The 23,187-nt window shown below is 35.4% G+C and overlaps 1 protein-coding gene across 1 annotated transcript; it reads left to right on the top strand.

Annotated features, from left to right (window-relative positions):
• The first annotated feature begins 1,600 nt into the window (after positions 1-1,600).
• Positions 1,601-3,864, top strand: LOC128239321 (uncharacterized). The gene is made up of 2 exons (XM_052955925.1): positions 1,601-1,987; positions 2,179-3,864. The coding sequence occupies exon 2, from the start codon at positions 2,198-2,200 to the stop codon at positions 3,494-3,496; it is 1,299 nt and encodes a 432-aa protein (XP_052811885.1). The 5' UTR covers positions 1,601-1,987; positions 2,179-2,197; the 3' UTR covers positions 3,497-3,864.
• Positions 3,865-23,187: the final 19,323 nt, after the last annotated feature.

Here is a 23,187-nt window from a genome sequence, read left to right as displayed (position 1 = left end):
CCCTGACTACTATAATTATGTGGATGTGATTCGACCTCTATAAATGCACAAACAGTTTTAGAGAACGAAAAATTAATGAACGTGCTTTAGTTCTTGTATTTTAGAATCCTAGTAAAGTTAAAGGTTTTTAAGTCACAAACTTCTAAAGCGTATATTTGTTTTCAGTGTTTGTAGTTTCAGATACGGTCATATCATTGGTCATTAATAACGAATAAATGCTTCCCTACAAGCATTCAATAACTTCTGATAACAGTGAAGTTGTGTAAATACTGATGTTGAGTAAGGTAATCGTTTTTGTATCAGATATTTTAACAAATGGAAATTTAGTTACTTTTGTATTTGCTCATATGTTGACTTTGAGGCCCGTGCAGGAGTTTGTACTCCTTGATATTTGCAATTGATGAATATTATGTTTGTGAGAGGTGTTCAAAGAAGAATTGTATATCACTCTTTGCAAAATGTCACTATTTTACATAATAATTTGTGAACAAAATAAATACAATGATACACTCTGGATAAGGTAGAACTCTGGATAGCATATTAAGGTAGAAGCTTAAAACATTTTAAAGGGTCTCGTGGAAATCAAAAAACACACATGTAAAATATGAACAAAATGCATTTTATGGTCATAAAACAGCATCAAAAGATCAGATTTTAGCTCTCTAATAAAACATATTTAAATATGCGGCAAAAAAAATGCTCTATTTTGACAAAAGGCGCAAAGATATCAATATTTATACTTTAATTTACACACATTTGTTCAAATGAATAAGTGACATAGGACGTCCAGTCTGTGTTAAAAAATAACTCAAGCTCAACATCTTCTAACATAAATCGTTTCCAGTATAAAATCTGTAAGTGAGTTATCACCCTTTAAGATGACACTGTTAGAGAATGACGGGGTAAAGAGCTTCCGCACCCACAAACTATACGGAAACAGTTTTGTATGGAGTTCGATATATGTTTCCGAAAGCAGAGAATGTATTTGTATAGTGGTATACTGTATTGTGGAATAGATGTTCGCCTCTTTCCAAAGAAGTCCCGTGTTCGAGTTTCACCAGATATTTTTGTGTGTGTTTACACACACTCGTTCTAAACGGTTTTAATTTTGAGCGAGAATGATAATTATGTGCTTGAACGTTGTAAAAAAACTGTACTCGCATTTTAATTAATAATAATAATTGTTCGCTTCGGTTTCCTTGGTAATTGGCAGACCATGAGAAAAAAGGTCAAGGAATAACCCTAATTATAGCTTATAGCGGCCTATACCTATAACTATCTATTCACCCTATACTTCAGGAGTGCAAGACTCAATCTAAAATGTTATGGAGGTGGGTGGGTGTGTCGGTGTGGGGGGGGGGAGGTAGCCGCTCCGTAAGCTTTGTCGATAGAGCACCATGCATGTGCTAGTGTTCTTGCACCCCCCCCCCCCCACACACACACACTTTTTCTCCCAATTTAATGATTGTCTCACTGAACGCCACTGGTTACCTCGAAGACGGGCCTCAATATTAGAACCTGGTCGGGTCACTGGAATTTAATTATCTAAGAATAAACATGGGCAGTTGGGTGTCACCAGGACGGTTGGACCCATGGGGAGCCTGTTCGCACCTCTAATAAACCTCCGCCTTTGTTTATATAACACCGGTAGTTGGAACATTTGGGCAAAATATGGATGGAATTGGAGTTTGAATCGTCAGGTGATGGTCTGACTACTAGGACAGATTGTGCCACAGGAATGTATTTTTAAGATGTTTTGGTGAAATTTCTGAAATTAAAATTGTATATAAAAGGATTGGAAATTGTGTGATTTTGGTGATAGAATAAATAACATGTCAAGCTTAGCATTATCCGATGGATCAGTGCAGGAATAATGAAAACGTGGAAAGCTGACGTTTGATTTGAAATAATCTAAATTGAAAATCGTTCCACAATAAACCGTCAATAATCGAAGGACTTCAATTGACGAACAGCAATTTAAAGAAAGGTAAAACATACATTTTATATAAACTTGTGATATCTTAAAAAAACGGACTATTATATGTTTTAACACCTTTATAACTAAATGGCGGCATGTTTTGCTTAGAGAAATTAATCATTTCATTTGTAAATGTTCTTTTTTTCATTATATTATATCATATACTATTCTAAATATTTGTTGTTCTGTTTTCTCCGAAGTGCGCCAATCTCCGCCGCCATGCATCGCGACAGGAGGCGCGGACCTCCCCGGAAGTTGGAGAAGATGCTATTCATCAACCACAAAGAGGACCAGCTGCTGGATGCGCGTCTGGCCGCTCTTCGCCTTCAGGCCAAAGTCAAGGGCATGGAACTCGATCTTGAGCGGATCAAGGTGCGAAACGAGTTGCGAGCGAGTCGGAAGAAACAACTCACCATAAATGAGGCGATCGCTTCCGGCTTGTTTCCGGGAGCTGATGAAGGGTTACCTAACTTAAGAGGCGGCAGGCGGGTGTCGGATTTTGGAACTTCCGGTGGGAATAGGCCCGCAGGGTCTGCCCCGTCTCGGGGTAAAGGAAGTAGCGGCCTAGAGCCAAAGTCTCCAGAATTCTCAAGAAGTACATCTTTCGTGCAACCACGTGGAACGGTTGGTTCCCGAAACACCAACCAGTTTACCCGCCAACCGGCTATTCCTGAACATGACGAAATTGACATTAATGGTTCCAGGGATATTAAGTTGGCTTCGGACGATTCCGTTGGCGCGTATGTTCTTGGCGAATTTGAGAAAATATCTCAAGTCGTTCCGGAAATTCTTCGCGCGCTGGCAAAAAAGAAAGAAAAACAGCAAGCAGCTGATGAACTGATAAGGCTTAGAGAAATTCGAAAACAAAGGGAGATTGAATCAATATCGGATCTAGTTGAAGAGTACGAACCAGATATGAACAAGGTCAGAAAAACAGTTGGTGCTGTGAAAAAGCTGCGCCAACGCATGAGTTTAAGCAAACGATTGGAAATGCCGAAAAAGCATAAGCCGTTAGATCAGATGATCAAAGACAAAACAGATGAGGTCGGTGAAAATGACGAATATACCGACGGAACTTGCTCTCTAATGAAAAGACGGTTGGAAAAGAAACGGCGCGGGTCGGCGGCGTTCGTTTTAGAACCGTCTTTTATGCAACGGCGAAGCTCCATAGTTGACGGAGGCGCCAGTAATGGAAGGCGGCCGTCCATTGCACCGGAAGGGCTGTCGCGCCGCGCATCGTCGTTGACCCAACTTCCGCCGGCTCTTTTACGAAGCTCCACGACGCTCAGTGGCATGGGGTCCGTTAACCGACCGACGGCCTTCGGAATGTCCGACAATGAGGAAGACAGTCCATTAATTGACGAAGACACATTGATCTTCCGTCAACGAGTCATGCGCGAGTTGGATAAGTATCGTGCGCTGCAGGCACGTGTAACCCGCTTCGTTGACAGTACTCGTGCGTACGCCCGTCCGTCGTTTCCGGTATGGGAAGGAATGGTGTCTATTAGACACTATTGACGGGAATATCAGTGTTATGTAAGACAGACTGACAGTGATGGATATTTATGAAGTGTAGTGTGTAAAGAAATGAATAATGTATTTACATTTAACTGTTGTATGTACATGAATAATAATATGCGCTCGCTATATTTATGGGATGCTTGTTCAGAAATGTTTTAAAGTTAATGACGCTGTCAACAGTATCTTCGTTAACTTTTAAAGGTGAAATATTTTAGTATGTGCTGATATATTTCAATAAAAGCAATTCTCTCAATATTTGTGAAAAGTACCGTAGGTTACATGGGTGTCCATGACACTTTGAGGGAATCTAACATTTGAGAGTAAACAAGGATCCCATGAACACCGTTGTTAAATTGAACAATGTTCTGAGCAATTGGCCATATAAATGACTCAGATATATTGTTTTATTGGTTGCTAACTTGCACGTGGAAGGGAATAAAAAAACACGACTCTGATAAATTATTAATGGTACTAAGGTCATTGTTTATTGGACATATGAATAGTCCGCATATCCATCAATAACACTAACGGATCCAGGGGGTGGGGTTACGGTGTGGGTGTAGGGGGCGTTGGCTGTGGCGGCAGGGGACAAACCAGCTCCCCCCATTCAATTGTTTAAGTTGTTTTGGGACGTTTGTTCATTTTCAAAGAGACAATAACCTCATTGAAATACGTGCACGTTAAAGATAATGCGGTATTGGACTTTTATCTTACAAATCATTTTTGAAAACTTTTGAAATCATGACGCACGAATGAAAGTTAAAAATGAAATTATTTTTTTTAAATTTGTGAAAGAAATTTAAAACTTCTGCAGGATTCGATCACGGGACCTCTCGACTGTTAGACCTAGAGATCTTGACCACTGGTCTCACTTTCTCCAACAATTTTAACTCATTTATATCAGGATCAAGTTAATTTCACAATTTGTGTTAAGGTATTATTTGTGTAAAGTTCTCAGTTTTGAGACTTTTATAGGAATATGATTGGATAACAATCGTAATAAACATACTTTTATTTTGTAAAATTAAGTTTGGGCAGGTTATTTAGCTCAGTGAAATAAGATACTTATTAAAGGGACTGGACACCAGATGGTACCATTGCAAATAAAAGGAAAATTGTCAAAAACTTACATAAAAATTATATCGATGTGTACAACACATTGAATCCTACCTACTAATGTATCACATCGCATACCACAGTTTTTGCACATTTTTCCAATTCGAAATTTACTGGGTTTGTCTGCCACGTAAATCCCAGAAATTCTGAAAATACCGTCGGTAAATGTATCTGTATTTAGTACATGTTAAATATACACACTATAAACTGGTAAACCATTATATATATATGTAAATGCACTATTTTTAAAAGGGTAAACTCGGCTGAGACAGCGACGAAATAGTCTTTTAATCGTGTAAAATACTGTACAATCCCTCATACTATTTCGTTTTAATAATTGTAGGCTAGTTTTGAGGTAATACTGTATTTGTCGATATTGGGACCATCTGGTGTCTAGTCCCTTTAAGCGCGGTACTAAGATTATTCGAAAAAATACTCAAGTGGGACTGTTTAGAGGCATCAAAACCCAGTTTATATATGATATCGGCGAAGGTGGAATATTCAAATGTTTATGTTTACGTTTAGCAGGTTTAGTAAACATACATTTGAATAAACTTATCTTTTTTGTCGATTACGCTATTTTGGCAAATTATCAGGGGTTTTCTTTTCTTTTTGGAATCACTTAATGGTGATCTGTTTATTTTCTTAATCGCCTATTGATTATTACATGGCAGACAATAATCAAGAAAATGACGACATACAACTATATCATCTTTAAACATTACATATGTTTGAGCCACATATAACTTATTTTTTAACAAAATATTCTTTAGATGATTTCAAATTTCATAATCAATTTATTGAGTAGAGGACCATGACTCCCTTTTATTTTGTATAGTGTTTAGATACAGTGTAATCAAAAGGTCATCATATACTAATGGGTCAATACAGAAACAGAAGTTTCTTATTTAAGAAGTTGGAAGTAAGAAGTCCTTTCTTTAAGAAAGGAAGTATGATTTGTCAAGACTGTAACCTATTTGACATTAAACAATATTTAATTGTATATCCAATTATAAGTATTTCGAAGCTATTCACCTGTTGATGTATATTACAATTTTTAAACGTGTCATTTATCTCCACCAAAAATGAGAAAGAAACGGGCACTTAAAGGGACTATACACCAGATGGTCCTAAATTCAGCAAACATAGTATTTCCTCAGAATGAGTCTAGAATTGTCAATTCGAGCTAGTAGGAGGCTGATAAAACAACAGTTTACATGATTACAAAAATAAACGCAACATACATATATTGCTACCTCATCCGAGTTTCCCCGTTAAAAAAGCACACACTGGTTTCGCAGTTTAAATAATCTGTTTATGAGTACCACTTGCGGATTTAGAGAGGGGGGGGGGCGACGGTACCCCCTCTTAAATCGTCCAAGTTTATTTTTTATGTCAATATAGAAGAAAAAATACGCCCGTAATGCATCATTTCCGACTACAAATTGTTTAAAAAAAATGATTGAGTAACCCCAAATCCCCATGCAAAAAGTTTATGCCATATTCTTTCGGTTCAGAGGGAGGGGTGCATGTCATAAGGTTGCGCTCCTAAGTTACGCCCCCTCTTACGTCAATTCCTGGAACCGCCCCCGAGTACAGATAAATATACCGACGCTTTTTCAACTTACTGGGATTAACGTGGTAGACAACCCCAGTAAACTTCGATATGGAAAAATACGAAAACACTGTGAAAGATGCATGTGTCGTAAGCAATGTGATACATCAATAAGTAAGATTCAATGCGTTGTACACAACGATATCACTTTTATGTAAGTTTTGGACGATTTTCTTCTCTGCAATTGTAGATGAATGTGTGAAGTTCCTTGTAAGAAAGTGGTAATAGTCGTCTACATTCGGCAAATTGTTTTTAGAAGTCCGAGAACCAATCGAAGTTTATTGCGAGTTTTCTAGCCATGTATTTGTTAACATACTCCAAACACCTGTTGTATGGCGGTAATGAAAACCTTGCTCAAGTCACTACCTGTATTTTCTCTCTGCATTTAAAATGTACGTTAAAATTGAGTCCAATAAACATGGGAGGGGGAGTTTATGTTTCCAAAAAAAAATAAAAAAATATTCATACACTCGAAACCCGTTGGCTCGAACTCGCTTGGCTCGAGTTCTTCGTTGGCTCGAACAATATGCAAATCACCATACTGAAGGTAAAATTTCCCGTTTGGTTCAAATGTTCGAGGCTGTAGGCTGTAGGTATTTTCGCCGGTCCCATGGACTTCGAACAAACGGGGTTCGACTGTATGTTCATTGAAAATGATTTTTTCTCCATACAGAGTAATAAAGTGAGGTTGCTCTGTTAGCGCAGTGGTTTGGGCACCCGCTTCTCACCTTGGCAACCCGGGTTCGATTCCGAGCCTGGGGGGATGTGAGTTTGATTTGTGTTCACCAAGCCGGACAGGTGGGTTTCCTCCTGGTACTCCGGTTTTCCACACAACACAATATCACATTCTCGTTTAAAATCGTGCCAACGAGAGTGATTTATATAATATCGTAATAACTTGTTTCACAATTGTTGTAGAATAAATATGTTTAAACAATTAAAGTGAAAATGTCAACAAAAGTGAAAACAATCATAAAAGGTCAAGGTTAAATGCACATTGAAAGGTCAAAGGTCAAGGTAGGGTAAAAGCTATTTTTGAAACCCCAAAACATTCGGTTTGTCGACTTCGAACTTTAATTACACTGAAAGACAATTCATAACAGACTGGGAAATTGTAACTTGGTCCGTTCGAAACATCGGTTCCTTAAAGGTTTTAGCTCTGACCCTGACGTCCTCGAGCGATCGCAGTTTTACTGTATATGTATATTAGAATATCCATTGATAAAAAAACGTTCGGTAAACAATCACTGACTTAAGCGTTCGAGATGCTTAATGTACCAAGTAATGTGTTTTTATTTATATATTTGAATGCATATGATTATAAACTCTCTATACAATCTCTATATAAGGTAATACAGTGAGGTTATCCGGTTAGTGCAGTGGTTTGGGCAATCGTGAAAATATAAACAAATATAATGACCAATGCCTAGACGGTGGGTTTAAATGTACTGTTGACCCGAATTTGGCCTCATTGTGACATACATTTTGTTATAAGCAATCAATGCCTTTGACTAATACGTTCATAATTAATATAATCAAAATGAAATACCGACGAATACTGAAACTTCTAATTTTCATCCCGCTAGTTATTTCAACTTTAAGTCTGTTGAATATTCACAAAATTCAGCGGAGTTTAGATACATCGTCGGTAAATGCGTTTTATCAACCAACTGCGAGTTTACGAGAAAGAAGAGATGTTAAAACAACACCACGCGCACCGTATAATGCTGTGATAGAAAAAGGTCCTGGCGTCGCTACGGATTCCAATAAAAATGCACCTAGAACGGAAAGCGACCGAGTAAAGGTGGGCAGTGACGGAGGAGGAATGGAAAATGCCAGAGTTAAGGCGGAAAATGACGAAGGAGGAGTGGAAAACGACCAAGTAAAGGTCGGCAATGACGGTGGAGAACTGAAAAATAACCGAGTCAAGGTGAGCAATGACGAGGCAGGAGTGGAAAATGACATCGTTAACGCGAAGAATGACGAAGGAGGAGTGAAAAATGACCGCGTTAAGACGGAAAATGACGGAGGAAAAGTGGAAAATGATCGAGTAAAGTTCGGCAATGACGGTGGAGAACTGAAAAACGACCGAGTCAAGATGACCAATGACGGAGGAGGAGTGGAAAATGACAGAGTTAGGGCGGAAAAAAACGGAGGAAAAATGAAAAGTGACGGAGTAAATGTTGAGATAGACGGAGGTAAAGCGGGAACTGACGGAATACAGACAGCGATTGACGGGATGAAAGCGGGAAGGGAAGAACAGATGAAACCTGCCGGAATAATGGCGAATGTTTTCGGATGGATTGCGAAAAAGGGCATTGTAAATACGGCAAATAACGAAGGGGACGTAAATAATACAGATGTGATACGTGTGGATAACAATGGTGAAAGGCTTGGTTTCGACGGGGAAAAGGCGGAAAAGAATGGAAAAATGGGAGAGTGCTTCGAACGAACACCAAAGCTGGCTGAAGCAGATCTTCCTCTCACAGCCATGATCAGTTTCCCCGGATCCGGAAGCACGTGGGTTAGGCATCTCGTACAGCAGATGACAGGTGAGAGTTATTGCCTCGAACCAAGGGGAGCATGCCTTTTCCGAATTTATTTTCAGAAAATAGTCCATTTACGGACATTCCGGAAATCGCCGGGAATTGCGGGTGACCTCCGACGAAGAGAATAATTAAGTACCTGTCATATGTCATTCGTTGCCTGTGTTGTAGCCGACTGTTCTAAGACTTGCTAATGGTATGGTTTTAGACTGAAACCTCAAGAAAAAAATGCTTGGAAACTTTATGAATTAGTTATGTACAGTAAATCTCCTATTAATAGTTGACTATTCGGTGATGGGGTGGGGCCGCGGCAACTCCCGTAATCAGGGAGACATATTAATAGCAGATGAATACCGACAGCGGCTGGAAACTTAAAACAAACCCAGCATGGCTGCTTATAGACATTTATGGTTTCTTCGTCCTTTTGGAATATCCCCGACCCCAGAGATTCTAACGAAAACAGTCTTGCTCCATTGGCTCGAATGTTTAAGTTATCTAAACTACCAACCACGATTGTTTTGCCAAAAAAAAAAGACGGAAACAACGAAATAGTCCTCTGCAAATTGACAGCTACCTTAATTACCGTTAATTAACACTTCGCAACGCCGCGTATAGCGTTGACTCGACGCGGTGGAACGCGGGGAAAATTATAGAAATGATCGCATTATGATTATATTGCGTAGTACAGTAAAAATAAGATTAAAAAGATAACGTCCTCGGTAAGAAAAGATGGCAGCGATGTGCGAAATCTGACAAACAAACCACGCGTGGTTGGTAGCGTATATCCACTGCGTGTTCGTCCACCCAACCCCCTTCTGTCATCGATGGGTCCATTCGGAGCTCCTCGGCCTTTTTCATCGATAAAAATGGCTGGGGAGTTCGAATGCAATGGGACAAAAATGGATATACACAAAAGCATTGTTTGAAATTCACCAAATGTCAAATGTATAAAGTATACAAAAAGATTTTGTGTTTGAAAGCTATATTGATATACTGCCGAAGAATCTTTCATTGTATTGGCTTAAATTACAAATTTCCTATTGAAGTAGGTCGTGGTCAAAATGTTGAGAGATTTCGTCAAACATGTAATTTGTGTAGTAGTAATAGTTTAGATGATGAATTTCATTACTTGTTTGAATGTCAACATTTTTCAGATGATAGAAAGAAAAATATTAAATTGTACTTTTGTCGTAACTCTAATTGAGTTCATGTGGGTAACAACAGAAAATCACTAAGTTAAAGTGACACTGGTATTTTAAACACATGTATAACAAACATATTTTTTGAGTGATACACCTGTAACTACTTACTAAATAATTGATTTTTGGAAAATATTAATTTCTTATAACAAGATTGTATCCATGTACTTAATAGCTGAAAACGCACGAATATTAAATGATAGGTGAGTGCTAAAATATTTACAGTGACTTATCGTCTCATAAGGAAGAAATACCGCATTTTCTTTCAAATTAAATACAAAGTCTCTCATAAGAACCATTGTTTTCGATATTTATTCATCCTTTTCGGTAAATTAAAACAATTGTATTAATTGTGGTACATCTAAATTGGGAGTAAGAGTGCATCTTTAACCTCATTTCATTTTCTTAGTTTGCGATTATAAATAAGTCCTACCTCGTAAACTAGGTCGTTAAATCCACTTACCGTTTACACTTATTAACAGTAGTTCAAATTGGGTTAATCTGTCTACAAGATTATACTGTTAATGCCGTATTTAATTATACTTGTAGATTGCTAATATTAAGTATATTTACATGTTGTTATTGTTTCATTAAAATCTCTTACCACTAGACGCTATACATGCGGTATACATGCAGTTATCAGAAATGTTTTTTTTTGTGCTGCTTTTTAGCAAAATATATTTCTATAAAGGTTCAAAAATCATTTTAATTCCATTGAAATATTTTTATTCTTTTAAAAACCCGACTGAATTATAAATGTCGAAAATAAATCCTGCACAACATCGTACTCGTAATCAGGCTTTTTTTACATACAGTCGTTGGCTCGAACTCCCAAAGACCGGCGAAAATACCTCAAGTCTCGAAAAAAAATAGCAAAGCGGGGATGTTTAACTTCATTATAAAGAAATCAGTTCTGTTCAACTTGTTCGAGCCAAAGAGGTATTCGAGACAAGCGAGTTCGAGCCAACCGTACTCGACTATATACTCAATGTAATGATTGAACATGAAAATATTAATGTCGTTTCTATCTTACCAATGTACATTTATACTTTGGGTTATCAATTTCAAAGGTCTTGCAACATCAAGCGTCTACTGTGACAAAGATCTGAGAGACGACGGCTTTCCGTTCGAGTGTCATCTCCGAAAACAACGTACTGTTCTCGTGAAAACGCACGAGCGACGGGCCGTCCAACGCTACCACCGCGCCATACTGCTCGTTAGAAATCCTAATGACGCATTACTGGCGTACTACAACTTTGTTAAGGGGGACCATAAGAAAATTGCGACGGATTTTGTACTAAGAAAAGGTATAGTTCATTAATTTCAAATGACCAGGCGTTAAGAATTCACAAACAACTACACTTTTCAGGAACAAACACCACCAAAAAGAACGAAATAATAAATACTTCAGTACCTGTCCAATATAGGTACCCCCTCATGTTATGAGTCACAAAATATCCGAAATTGTTTTGTAAGTGCACTGCTTTTACAATGGTATGTCGTCTAAGAGTTTGTTATTGAATATTTGAAAATGTGACAGAAAATATTTCCTTTAGATGAAAGGCGTTTTCAGTTTAAAGGCTTGAATTTTAACAAAATAGGTTTACACTTGCATTTAAATCCATTATTATGCTTAACTCGTCTTACTGTAATAAAATTAGCGACAATTCGGTGCTTTGATAACTGGATAATTTGTGGCCACGTAGCTATAAAATAGAAACCCATTTATAAAGGCTCATATTTTTTGTTTGCATCTCCAACATGAATGACGCAACGCCATTGGTCCAGGACTGGTCACGCGGTGACGCCATATTTTTCCATAAATGGTCACCAAATTTATATCGTTTGAAACTGGCGTCTTTTTTCCGATTCCGATGAATATTCCGATGAATAAATGGAACATTTAAACAAGTTAACAGGTTGTCGACGTGACATATATGTTACGCAGTTAGGAGGTGAATCGATATTGGATATACATGTACGGGGCGCAGGGAACCGAGATGACTTCCTTTGCCCCGTATATCCCATAACGGGTCACCTACTAACTCTGTAAGTTATAAAAGTGTCAACGAATCAAATTGTCGGTTACTGATCCTTTTAATAAATAGAATAACTCAATTTGACCACATTTTGAAGTATTTTTTACTAACATGACATCTGGGAGAGTCCCTTTACTGGCTGGAAAACAATTCGTCAGTCCGTGATGTTTTGGTAAGAAAGGACACTCGGAACACCTCGGCTTTTATCCAACATATAGTATCTTAATCGGAACATCTCGGTCATTATTATTGTTGACTGTAAGCATGTCGGAGATGGCCGAGTTGTCACGATTGATATGACCGTAACAACTCGCCCATCTCCGGCAAGCTTCAAAATAATTCTGTCGGATAATGGCCGTGGTGTTCGGATTGATCCTGAAGCTTTCCGGAGATGGCCGAGTTGTTACGGTTGAGGAATGGATCGAATTTCTTTCAGATGTAAAACGAAATTTGAAATACATAGAAAGATATAAATATAAAACCTAGCGTGTTTGTTCTGTCAATAATGAAAAACAACACTTTTACGAAACATTAAAGACCACTGTAAAACTGGAAAATTCTGGATAAATAGTTTCTCCGAAAAATAAAGTAAAATAAATCGAGATATGATTCTTATATGCGTAGAAAGCTATAAATGTTTACTCAGACTAGAGTTATATAAGAAATCAAAACATGACAAAAGAACGATTTCTCGAAACTACTGCGTAAATACATTGTAAAACTCGGTCATTCGCTTTTATCAATGTTTTTTTTTTTTAAAGCATTATAGAAAAATAAACTTTTGTGTAAACAAACTGCTTGGAATAATAGTGAGTCTGTTAAATACGATACATGTTATTTTGTATATAACAATTTGAAGAACGTTGTTACAGAAAATATTTCCTGTTGCCAATAAGCGTAAAACACTAATGAAAAGCAAAGTTTGTTTTTAAAAACAAATATAATAAATAGATTTAAACACATTTTGAGCAAAAATATCGCCATCTTGAATCTGCGAAAGGGTCCATATGATACACTTTTAAATGAGTCGAGTCGTGCGAATTTTTGGCCTTCGAACATGTTTTTTTTTGTATATTTTGAGGTTTCACATTAATTAGGAAGTTTAATAATAATTTCTAAAAATAATTAAAAATATATATTTCTTCGTTTTTTTTAAAGATACGCGATATTAAGTGAGATATGTAGAATTAAAGTTCGTGGGTTTGTTATCCTCGTCGAAAAGAAGCGAGAATCACGACGTTGGAATAACGTTGTCGTTGTAAACATGATTACGTATGACGTACGAATTAAAGAACAACAACAACAAGTCCTTAGGCAGTGATTACGAACAGTCTCAAGTCTGAGTTTAGACTCATGACTCATAATGACAGAACTTTATTTCATTGTATTTTTCCTTCTATCAGAGCATTGATGGTTATATTTGCTGAAATACATTAATATTTGAATGTTTTACTATTATTCACATACAATTTTGTAAAAGATATGGATTAAATATGATTTTTTGTTCCTTTATAAAAAATGCTTTTCTGAGGCTGAGTCTACACTTGGACTTGAGAATGTTCGTAATCATGGCCCCTGGTAAAGATTAGCGTCAGTTTTATATCATGTTAGGTGACGTTCTTCAGTGTTTGAATATAATTAACAATATATAATGTTCTCCTTTATTTTCAGCATCGCACGAGCTGTTTAACCATGCCGTTCGCTGGTGGCTGGCCCTGTTTTACGAAACGCTCCAAACATTTAAGAACAGAGTTTACGTCCTTCAGTATGAAACATTGAAAGAAAACACGAAAGATACGTTAACAGATTTAGCCAGGTTTTTAGAAATCCCCGTCTCAGAACATGACGTCACTTGTACGTTACGTCTTCAAGAAGGACGTCATCATCGCCAAACCAGCGAGGCGGAACACCTCCGGTTGCTTAACGTCGTTTATGATAAGCCCAAATTGAAAAAAGTTAAGAGAGGCTGCGAAAAAAGCTGAAGATTTTCTTAAAGCAGAGAAAAACAAAAGTTATAATATAAGCGGTGATTTAGAGAAACGAATTCTAAAATATAAAGGTACTATTTTTCATGATAAAAATAACCTGTGATGTAAAAGAGTTCCGATGCATATGTTGTACACCTGTTACCATATGATAGTCTGTTGATAAAATTTAAATGAGATGATTTTTAAGCTTTGCTAAACTGTTTAACAAAGCATTTAATTAAATGGTCAATATTTGAAACAAACTTTGTTAAGTGTATCTTTAAAACTATCTATCAACAAGAGGGCCATGATGTCCCTTTGTCGTTCGTACACCAGATAACTGTGCACTTTTAACTTGGTAAGACTAATGTGTATAGTAAGCGTTAAGGGATGCTTCGAAACCTTTCATATTCATTCTGACCAAGTTTAATCCAACAACAATGGAAGCTTATATTGCATAAATAAGTGTTGTTTTTTTACATTTAAACTTAATGCCTACTTTTTGATTCGGATGACCTATATTCAAAACTGCTCAAGGTTTCATCAATACAAACAATCCGATGTGTTCAGATGAAGACTTTTTATATAAGATTTGACGTAATGACCTATCTATTTCTATGAGAAGACCCTTATTCGAACTTGATTGAAAATTCATCAAGACAACTTTTCTGATCGGATAAAAAGCAGTCATATTGGTACAAGGTTATTCTAAGTTTTGACCAAGTGACCTAGATTTTGACCCTTGATGACCCATATAAGAACTTCAATGCAATCATTTTGGCGTCGGCAACAGTTTCAGCAACTTTTGTCAAACATATATTTCATGTTATTATTTGGAAACTTGGCGAGAGTGGTGTAGTGGTACAGGTGTCCACCTGTCTCCTGAGAGTGTTCGTTCGAGTCCCAGCAAGTGTATTTTCCCTTGGCCTCTCAAATCTGACATCAGTTTTTGCTTCAACAAGACATCGATTTAATCTTAAGCTACAAACATGATTTGGAGACTTATGTCTCCCCTTGACGAAAGCAAGAGTGCATGCTCTAAAGGCTATTTTATAACCGAGTCAAGGGCCATAACTATGCACTGACTGGGTACAGCCATGTACATAAGCCCAAGGTGCATAACTTCACATGCTGGTAACATTCTTTAGCGTTTGGTCACTCGTAGCTGATATGTCTTTGGGCAGACACTCATCACAAGATTTCATGCAATAAAGACTGCTTTAACTAGGTTTATGGCCATACCTCTTTACATATTTAACAAATCAACAGGTAACACACAAGGTGCAGAATTCTACATGATGCTTAATTGTCCTTTTATGTTTTGTGACTCTTTATCTCATATACTTCAGGAGCTTGCGTGCTCTGTAGTCAAGTTTCATCACTCTGCATAAAATGTGATGGACATATGCTCATATTCTTCACTTGACTGCACATAATTAAGGCTACTTTAGCCTACTAGTATGTCAATGGCCTTTCCTCTAAACTTATAAGACAACGGAACACACTTTACCCATGTGCATACTCCACATGACGGCTGGCCAGCCAGCCAGCCATGCCAGTCAGCCAGCAAAATATGCCAGCCAGCCTACCATGATATAAGACGGCCGACAAAATATCAGATGACCATTTTTCATATTTATGTTTGAAAATTGTTGCTTTATGGCTAGAAACATTCATTACTAAAAGCAAATTTTCAGCAGTTTTTCAAACAATTGAGATGTGTTCTATTGTGAGTTTCCTTGCATGACTAGATTAAAGGCATTGATGCCAAAATGGGCTGATTCTGAGACAGTTTTGTATTAAATATCAATACTGCCAATCAGTGTTAAAAACAGAGGAGTTAAAATTAAAACAATGCATATTGGTCCATGACATTTTATTATTGAGTCAGTTTGTACAAAACTATCTAGAGAAATGATCTATACTAGAACATAGTCATACATAAATATTGCAGAAATAAAAACAAGAATCTTTAAGGAAAATGAGGGAGAAGGGAGGTCGGGGTACACAAAATATATCATCCAACTTTCATAATATCTCATTTAGGTCATTTTTGCAATGGGTTTTATACCGCACTTCTCTTGCACAAAATTCCTACCAAACCTATAAATAGACATGTACACATTTTGAAAATTCTAGCATATATTCTTATTAACAAATTAACAAAGTCTCACAAAACAATTACAACAACAAATATACTAAAAACACTTTTTTACAAGGTCCTTTTGAGGCAAAGTTGGTCGAAAGTACTTGTTATTTTAATACAAATTATCGAAGGACCATCTTATGTCAAGTGTACGACACACAGTCTGTACCTAACTCATAGGCATTTTTTTCATCATGATCATTAAAGTCAAATGAATTAAACATGATAATGCATTAAAATTTATTGATTTTTTTTTGCTTTGACCTATGTTGATTTAAAAGTGTTATTTGCAAAGTTCCATTATCTAAGTCTCGTATGACCTCGATTCATTTTTTTTTTGAGGTAAATAATAGAGCCGTTCGAAAATATGATCGTATGATACAATCGTTGAATATCCGGATCCCATAAACAGAATTATATTTAGATAATTTATATTTATCGAGGAATCTTTAAAAATATTTTTTTACAAATCTTTTTTCTTATTTTAAACAATCTAGCTAAACTTTTACAAGTATATACACGGTATACAATAATTTCAAAAAAGATTGATCGTAACGACACTCCATTTGAATAATAATAAATCAAAAATTCATATTTTGCCAAAAAAACAGAACACGTAAGCACACAATAATGCTGTGATGCACCTAAAGAGGCTATAATTTTGCAATTCATTAATTTCTGCTGGTTCAGATATAAGTGTTCTTTTAACAAATTGAATATATCTAAATATATATCTACAACTTTGACATGAACATTAAAAAAAATTAACTTAACAACCATGTTCAAAGTATGTATAAGCACTGTGAACGACTATTATTCAAATAAAGACAAATTTGAATTATTAACACATAGTTATTATATACAAAAGCATGGTAAAAAAAGACGAAAAAATATTAAATTATCACTCCTATTTTACAATTGCAATTCCATATATACATACATGCAGTTAAACTATTAACAGCCAGCGATGCATACGGGAGCGATCTTATCAACGAAAGTATCGTACGGTCATTTTTTCGAAACCTGGGTCGCATATGAGATATATCTCGTATCAAATCAAACTGTAATGGGTAAAGCATAGTATTTCAATTCCCTTAAGTTAAAACTCGATCTCTGACATTTCCTAAGAATTCAACTGAATTTTTTATATCTTAAGATATATTTTTTTACACTCGTTGATAAGATTTGGAGCCCCAACAATGTGCACATATCTATAACATTTTTACTATTTAAACATATGGCTAAAAAGGCCATGTTAAATATTAACAAGAGTGCCTTGGAGCAAAAGTCAATGCTCATCTGTTCTCTTGAGTGAACAAGGGGCATAACTCAACAATTGTTAAAGCAAGAGTTATGAGCCTTGCTACACATATGCACATTCACAGGGGTAACATGTATACAAAGTTTCATGAGAATGTTTTGATTAGCCAAAGTTAGATTTCCGCATGACTTTTTCAAACCATCAAGGAGCATAGCTTGACAATTATAAAAGCCAATAATATGATGCTGATGACACAAGGGCTATGACAATAACTCAACATTTTTCTTAAAAACCCCACAGCAATGAGCATAAAGTATAATTACCACCATTTTTATCAATCTATATTACTTGACAAAATAGTGCATGCAATTCTTTTACTCCTAAGGCGGTCATGTACACGGCAATCATAAATAAATAAAAAGGGTAATGGATTAAAAAGTATATGTATGGGAGTTACTTTCTTATTTATAACTTCAGTGAAGAAAAACGTACAATAAACAGAAGCAGAACCGGAAGTTGATTTTTTTCTATATTTTCCAGTCTATAATTTTTGACTTGAATGGTAGCTTGCAAACTGGCTATGTATCAGGTCTGATTTTCGCAAAAAAATATGAAGTCCCTTAAAACAGGGACAAGATAAGCACAATATTTTTCGTTTTTCGGTATAAATTAAAAATACTGGGTAGTATTCTTTTTTAGTCAGTCTTGAGACCTTTAAAAAAATATTTTTTAAGAGGATCATAATAAACAACTGTTTGTTTAGGAAAAATAAGTTTAGGCAAGTAATTTGGTTAAATGAATAAGGTACTTAAATCTCTCATGCTCTGTTTTAAACAGAACAATATAAGTCATTCCTCACAATATGAAAAGGTTAAATTATTATATCTGATTTTAACTCTTTTAAGTTAATGTAGTCAACTTGAATTAAACAAATTAATCATATCACCTATTTGAAGCGCCCTCCTTTTAAAACATGACAATTCAAGGGCAATAACTCTGATATGAATAATGCCATCCAGCTTGGTCGAGATATTAATGCTTATAAACCACATTAAACGCTGTTACCAAATTTGGATAAGATTGGATTAGAAACGCTCAAGTTCCAACGGAGAAGACAAGAATAGGTGACATGATGGACGCCAGACATGATTTCTGTAGTTTCTGAGCTATTCTGATGACTTTGACCAATGGTGATCGCTGGTCAAAATACTGACCATATACAAATGTTTCTTTGAAGGTCAAATGTATCCACTTCTGACTTATAAACGTTAATTGATGACATGGAACTGACAATGTTTCCTGACTGTAGCTGACCAATGATGACCACTGGTCAAAATACTGACCATATAAAAATGTTTCTTTGATAGTCAAGGTCAAATGTATCCACTTCTGACTTATAAATGTTAATAGATGTCATGTATGACAACGTTTCCTGACTGAAGCTGACCAATGATGATCACTGGTCAAAATACTGACCATGTAAAAATGTTTTTATTGATGGCCAAGGTCATATGTATCCGCTTCTGACCTTTAAACTGACTGAAGTCATGTATGATGATGTTTCCTGACTGAAGCTGACCATCGATGACTGCTGGTCAAAATACTGACCATGTATAAATATTTTCCTGAGATAAAATGCAGCTGGTCATTAAATTACCAAAGATTGCTGTAAATTCCTGACTTTCTTTTTACGCATTTTTTTATCATCTGCTATGTTTGTATCCACAACGACTATTGACAAAATACAGCTAACAAAATTATGTTGAAACAAATACATCTGTATATAGCTTTTTGCGGAAACATTTAAAGCTGCACTCTCATAAATTGAACGCTTCGACAACCTTTTTATTTTTTGTTTTGGGAACGAGCCAATTTTTGCGAAAATCCATGAAAACCAGTTTTATAAGATTGCTGACAAAAAATTAGATCGCAGATCTTATATTTAAGTCCAAAACTTGATGTTTTATGCATTTTTCTTAAACCATTTGTATAGGTCTAAGACATAAAACATGAATTTTCGAACAGAAAAATATAAAAAATTGCAATCTGATCTTTTTTCAGTATTCTTTTATCATTGGTTTGCAGATATTTGCACCAAAATTTTCTCTTTCCAAGAAAAATAAATAAAAAGTTGTAAAAATGGTTTATCCGTGAGAGTGCAGCTTTAAAGCCATCCTTTAAATAAAAATCACTACAATTGTAAAGATCAAATCAGGATCTGAACTAACCATGCGGAACCGTACAGAGTAAAATGCGAGAACGGGGAAAATTTAGAGCAATCTTCGGAACTTTACAGTCACATTGATGTATCTTTATACAGCTTTCATCACTGATATGTATAAAAAATATAGCGGAGTATTTTGTGAAAATAATGGATATGACATTTGCTTTTTCATCATTTGAATTTACATCAGTTTCACATCTTATAGAAATATGCTCATTCACTATATGTAATAGTTTCTGCACACACATTTCGAATTATTGAAATTATACACAAGTTGTTGTCTTATCTGAGAGGCCAAGAGTCAGTGCCATTTGTTGGAGCCCAAACCAGTGACCTCTTGGGGGGAAGCCGGACTTCTGCTCCATATATATCTTTATTCCAAACATTACAATGTTTGATGATTTGGTTTACTGTTTGTGCTTCTTTTGTCATGCGGACTCTTTTTAACATAATATCTTTACCATTTACACAAATAAATGGAATGAGAAGATGTTGTGGTAAATAATAATGATCATTTTGGCATCCTTTATCAAAAACAGTACAATAAAAAGTACTTGTATGAAATAAAAGATGAATCAGCCAAGTATTTTCACAGCAGGATTTTAGAATGCATACTATTTAAATATGAAATAATCGTAATTTAAATATGAAATAATCGTAAAAAACCCACTCTTGATATGGAACTGTATCGCGCAATCAGTGTTTTTTCTGAACTTAATGTTAAAGGGGACCAGGGACCTTTTTCATAAGGCCTAACTTCAAAAATCTTGTATATTTTTGTAAAAAAGTCACAAATGTCAAGTCAGTTGAGAGAAAAAAAACCTCTCAACTTTGTGTTTACCCTTTTATACTGGTTAAGTTTAATTCACAAAAATATGTAGCAAAATAATAAAAATATGACTCTTAAATCATTTCAACTTACGACTAAGATTGACGAATATCACTAGCGGATCCAAATTAACTTTTTGTATATATAGGAGAAAAAAGAAATAAAATACATCCAAAATGCACCATTTTGGACTAGAAATTGTTAAAATTTAATGGGGGAATATCCCATATCCCCCTGCCAACACTTTAAACCAAATAATTTTAGATTCGGAGGGAAGGGCTTAAGTCAAAAGGTTACGCCCTTAAGTTACACCCCCTCTACCATTAAATTCTGGATATGCCCCTGGAGATTGAGAGTGAAACAGGTCCCTGAGCCCTTTGAATTGTAAAAAAAAACGAGCGACATGAAATTGTGAATATGTAAGATGATATTTGAAGCATTGCTAGAAATGGAACCAAATAAAATATTGATTACTGCGTCTTCTATAGTAAAATACACTCATAACCATAGGGAGGAATTTACAAGAAAATGATGGAGGAATAATTTGTCTTTCTGGAGTTTATCGAGAAGGGAACCCTATTTTGGCCCCTATTTAGGTAGAGAATCAACACTGTGTGAATGTTCTGCTCATAATATAAGATGATTATCTGATCAGCTACTGGCGCTACCTTATCAACACTAAAATTGTACATACGATTTTTTGAATCATATTTCAAACTTGTAAGAATATCTATTTCGAAACTAAAAGCTTTATTGGTCAGCGAGGTTAAAATGATTTTACACCTAAAACTTTAAAATTAGTTTGGGTCATGTGGTTCACAGTTTTGGGAAATTACTGATGTTACGATATATTGATGTAAGCTCTTTGATAAGATGGCCGCTTCATGTACCTACTATTTTGAACGAATGTTTTCAAATTTGTTCACTTTCAATGTAACATGACTCATATCTTCAATCACTGCTTTGTGTAAATTATTTGTTTTAGAAAACTCATTACAAAATTGCATCTTTATGGAATTCACATCATACATACAAAAGACATTAATATCTTACAGTGACAAATTTTGAGGCATTTTAATATAGAACAGCATGTCAGGTGAAACGTAAATATTTAGTCCCTGCTTTTTCTTTAGAAGTTATAAATAATTTATATTTTGAGTATTTTTTTTATCAATTTTGCTTTTTTCACTTTCTTGTTATTTAGTATATACTAATTACATAAATCAAACAGCTTAAAGGCGTAACATTTTTTTTGTGAAGTTATTCTCAAACTTAATAAAATATGCTTCAGTTCAAGAAAAAATATCTCTGATTTTTTTGGTATCAGAAAATTTCACATTTTTTCACCGTGAAATATACATCAACAAAAAGGAATAAATTTCACAAAAGACAACACCTGAAAAATTACATTTCAAATATCTAACAATGACCCAATTGTTCAGAACTTTGTTAAACTTAACAACGTGGTTAATGATTTCATTGTTAACTTTAAAATGTGAAATATAGAATGTGACTACATATTTAAATATAAACAAGTACAGCTGAACAAGTTTCAAATCTTGTAAGAAATACTACATTTCACAAGGGTATCCATGAGACATTCAGAGCAGTTCACGATTTGAAAGTTAACAAAGATGACTTTAACAACGTTGTCAACTTTAACAAAGTTTTCAACAATAGGCCCAATGACTTTTATCACAAGGGGGACTAGGGCAAGTTGATACAATATCTACAAAATAACGCAGTTAGATTTAGGCCACACAAAGTTCTCACTTATATAACGTTCAGGGATGTGATTTACTTACAAATAAACTGGCATTTTAGACACCTGTTTAAGGCCCATCTTGTCCTTAATTTTGAAGCAAACTGGAGTGTCAAAACTAACAGGGAATGAAGTTACAACTGAAAGCAGGCACTTAATTTTTAGTTTGTTTGTCGTGCAAATCGGTGGACATATCACATCCCTGAAATTGTCAGAGGTATTTATTTTATTTTTGCATCTATTTGCACAAAAAATTGCATACTGTCAAAGCTTTTTTGGCATCCAAATGGGTTAAAATTGGTCTAAATTGCAATTTGAATATTTTGGTGAAAAATGACAGGTCGCTTGAAAATAATAATGCAATTTAGGAATAGGTGTCGTAAATCTGTTGAATGAAACATTAGTTTGGTGTGGCCTTAGGTAAACTGTTATGAGTGAAGAATACAGATTTCCAAGCTGCTGAAAATACAAGAATATTTTGCAAAATACCGTAAAATGACAACATAATATATGATACACACATTTTTTTTTTTTTATAAATATCTAAAACCAAAAAACACCACACCAATTAAATGACAATTTCTGGTCATAAAGAAGGCATACTTTAAGGAACCTGACCCATCTGGGATTAACATGGTAGACAAACCCTAACCTAAATTTTGAATAGAAAATAAACCGCAAAAACTACGAAAGATGCGTATGTCGTTATCCATGTAATACATCAGTTAGTAAGAAAGATTCAATGTATAGTAAATAAAGATAGTAATTTTATGCTTTTTGACAATTTTCTTTTTTTCTTGCAATTTTGGTTTATACTAATTTATTTTAGCTCGATTGAGACAAAAGCTGATAGCTTATAAGATCACTCTCGAGTCCGTTTCCTGGGCAGAAACCAGTACTGTGTCCTTTTTGAGAGGCCATGAGAAAGTACCCCTAGTGGGGATCGAACCCACAACCTCTTGGATGAGAGGCGGACACCTGTAC

Source organism: Mya arenaria, chromosome 6 (genome assembly GCF_026914265.1).
Source record: "Mya arenaria isolate MELC-2E11 chromosome 6, ASM2691426v1".
NCBI lineage: Eukaryota > Metazoa > Mollusca > Bivalvia > Myida > Myidae > Mya > Mya arenaria.
The sequence above is the reverse complement of the archived record's forward strand: the minus strand, read 5'-3'. Positions and strand labels throughout refer to the sequence as shown.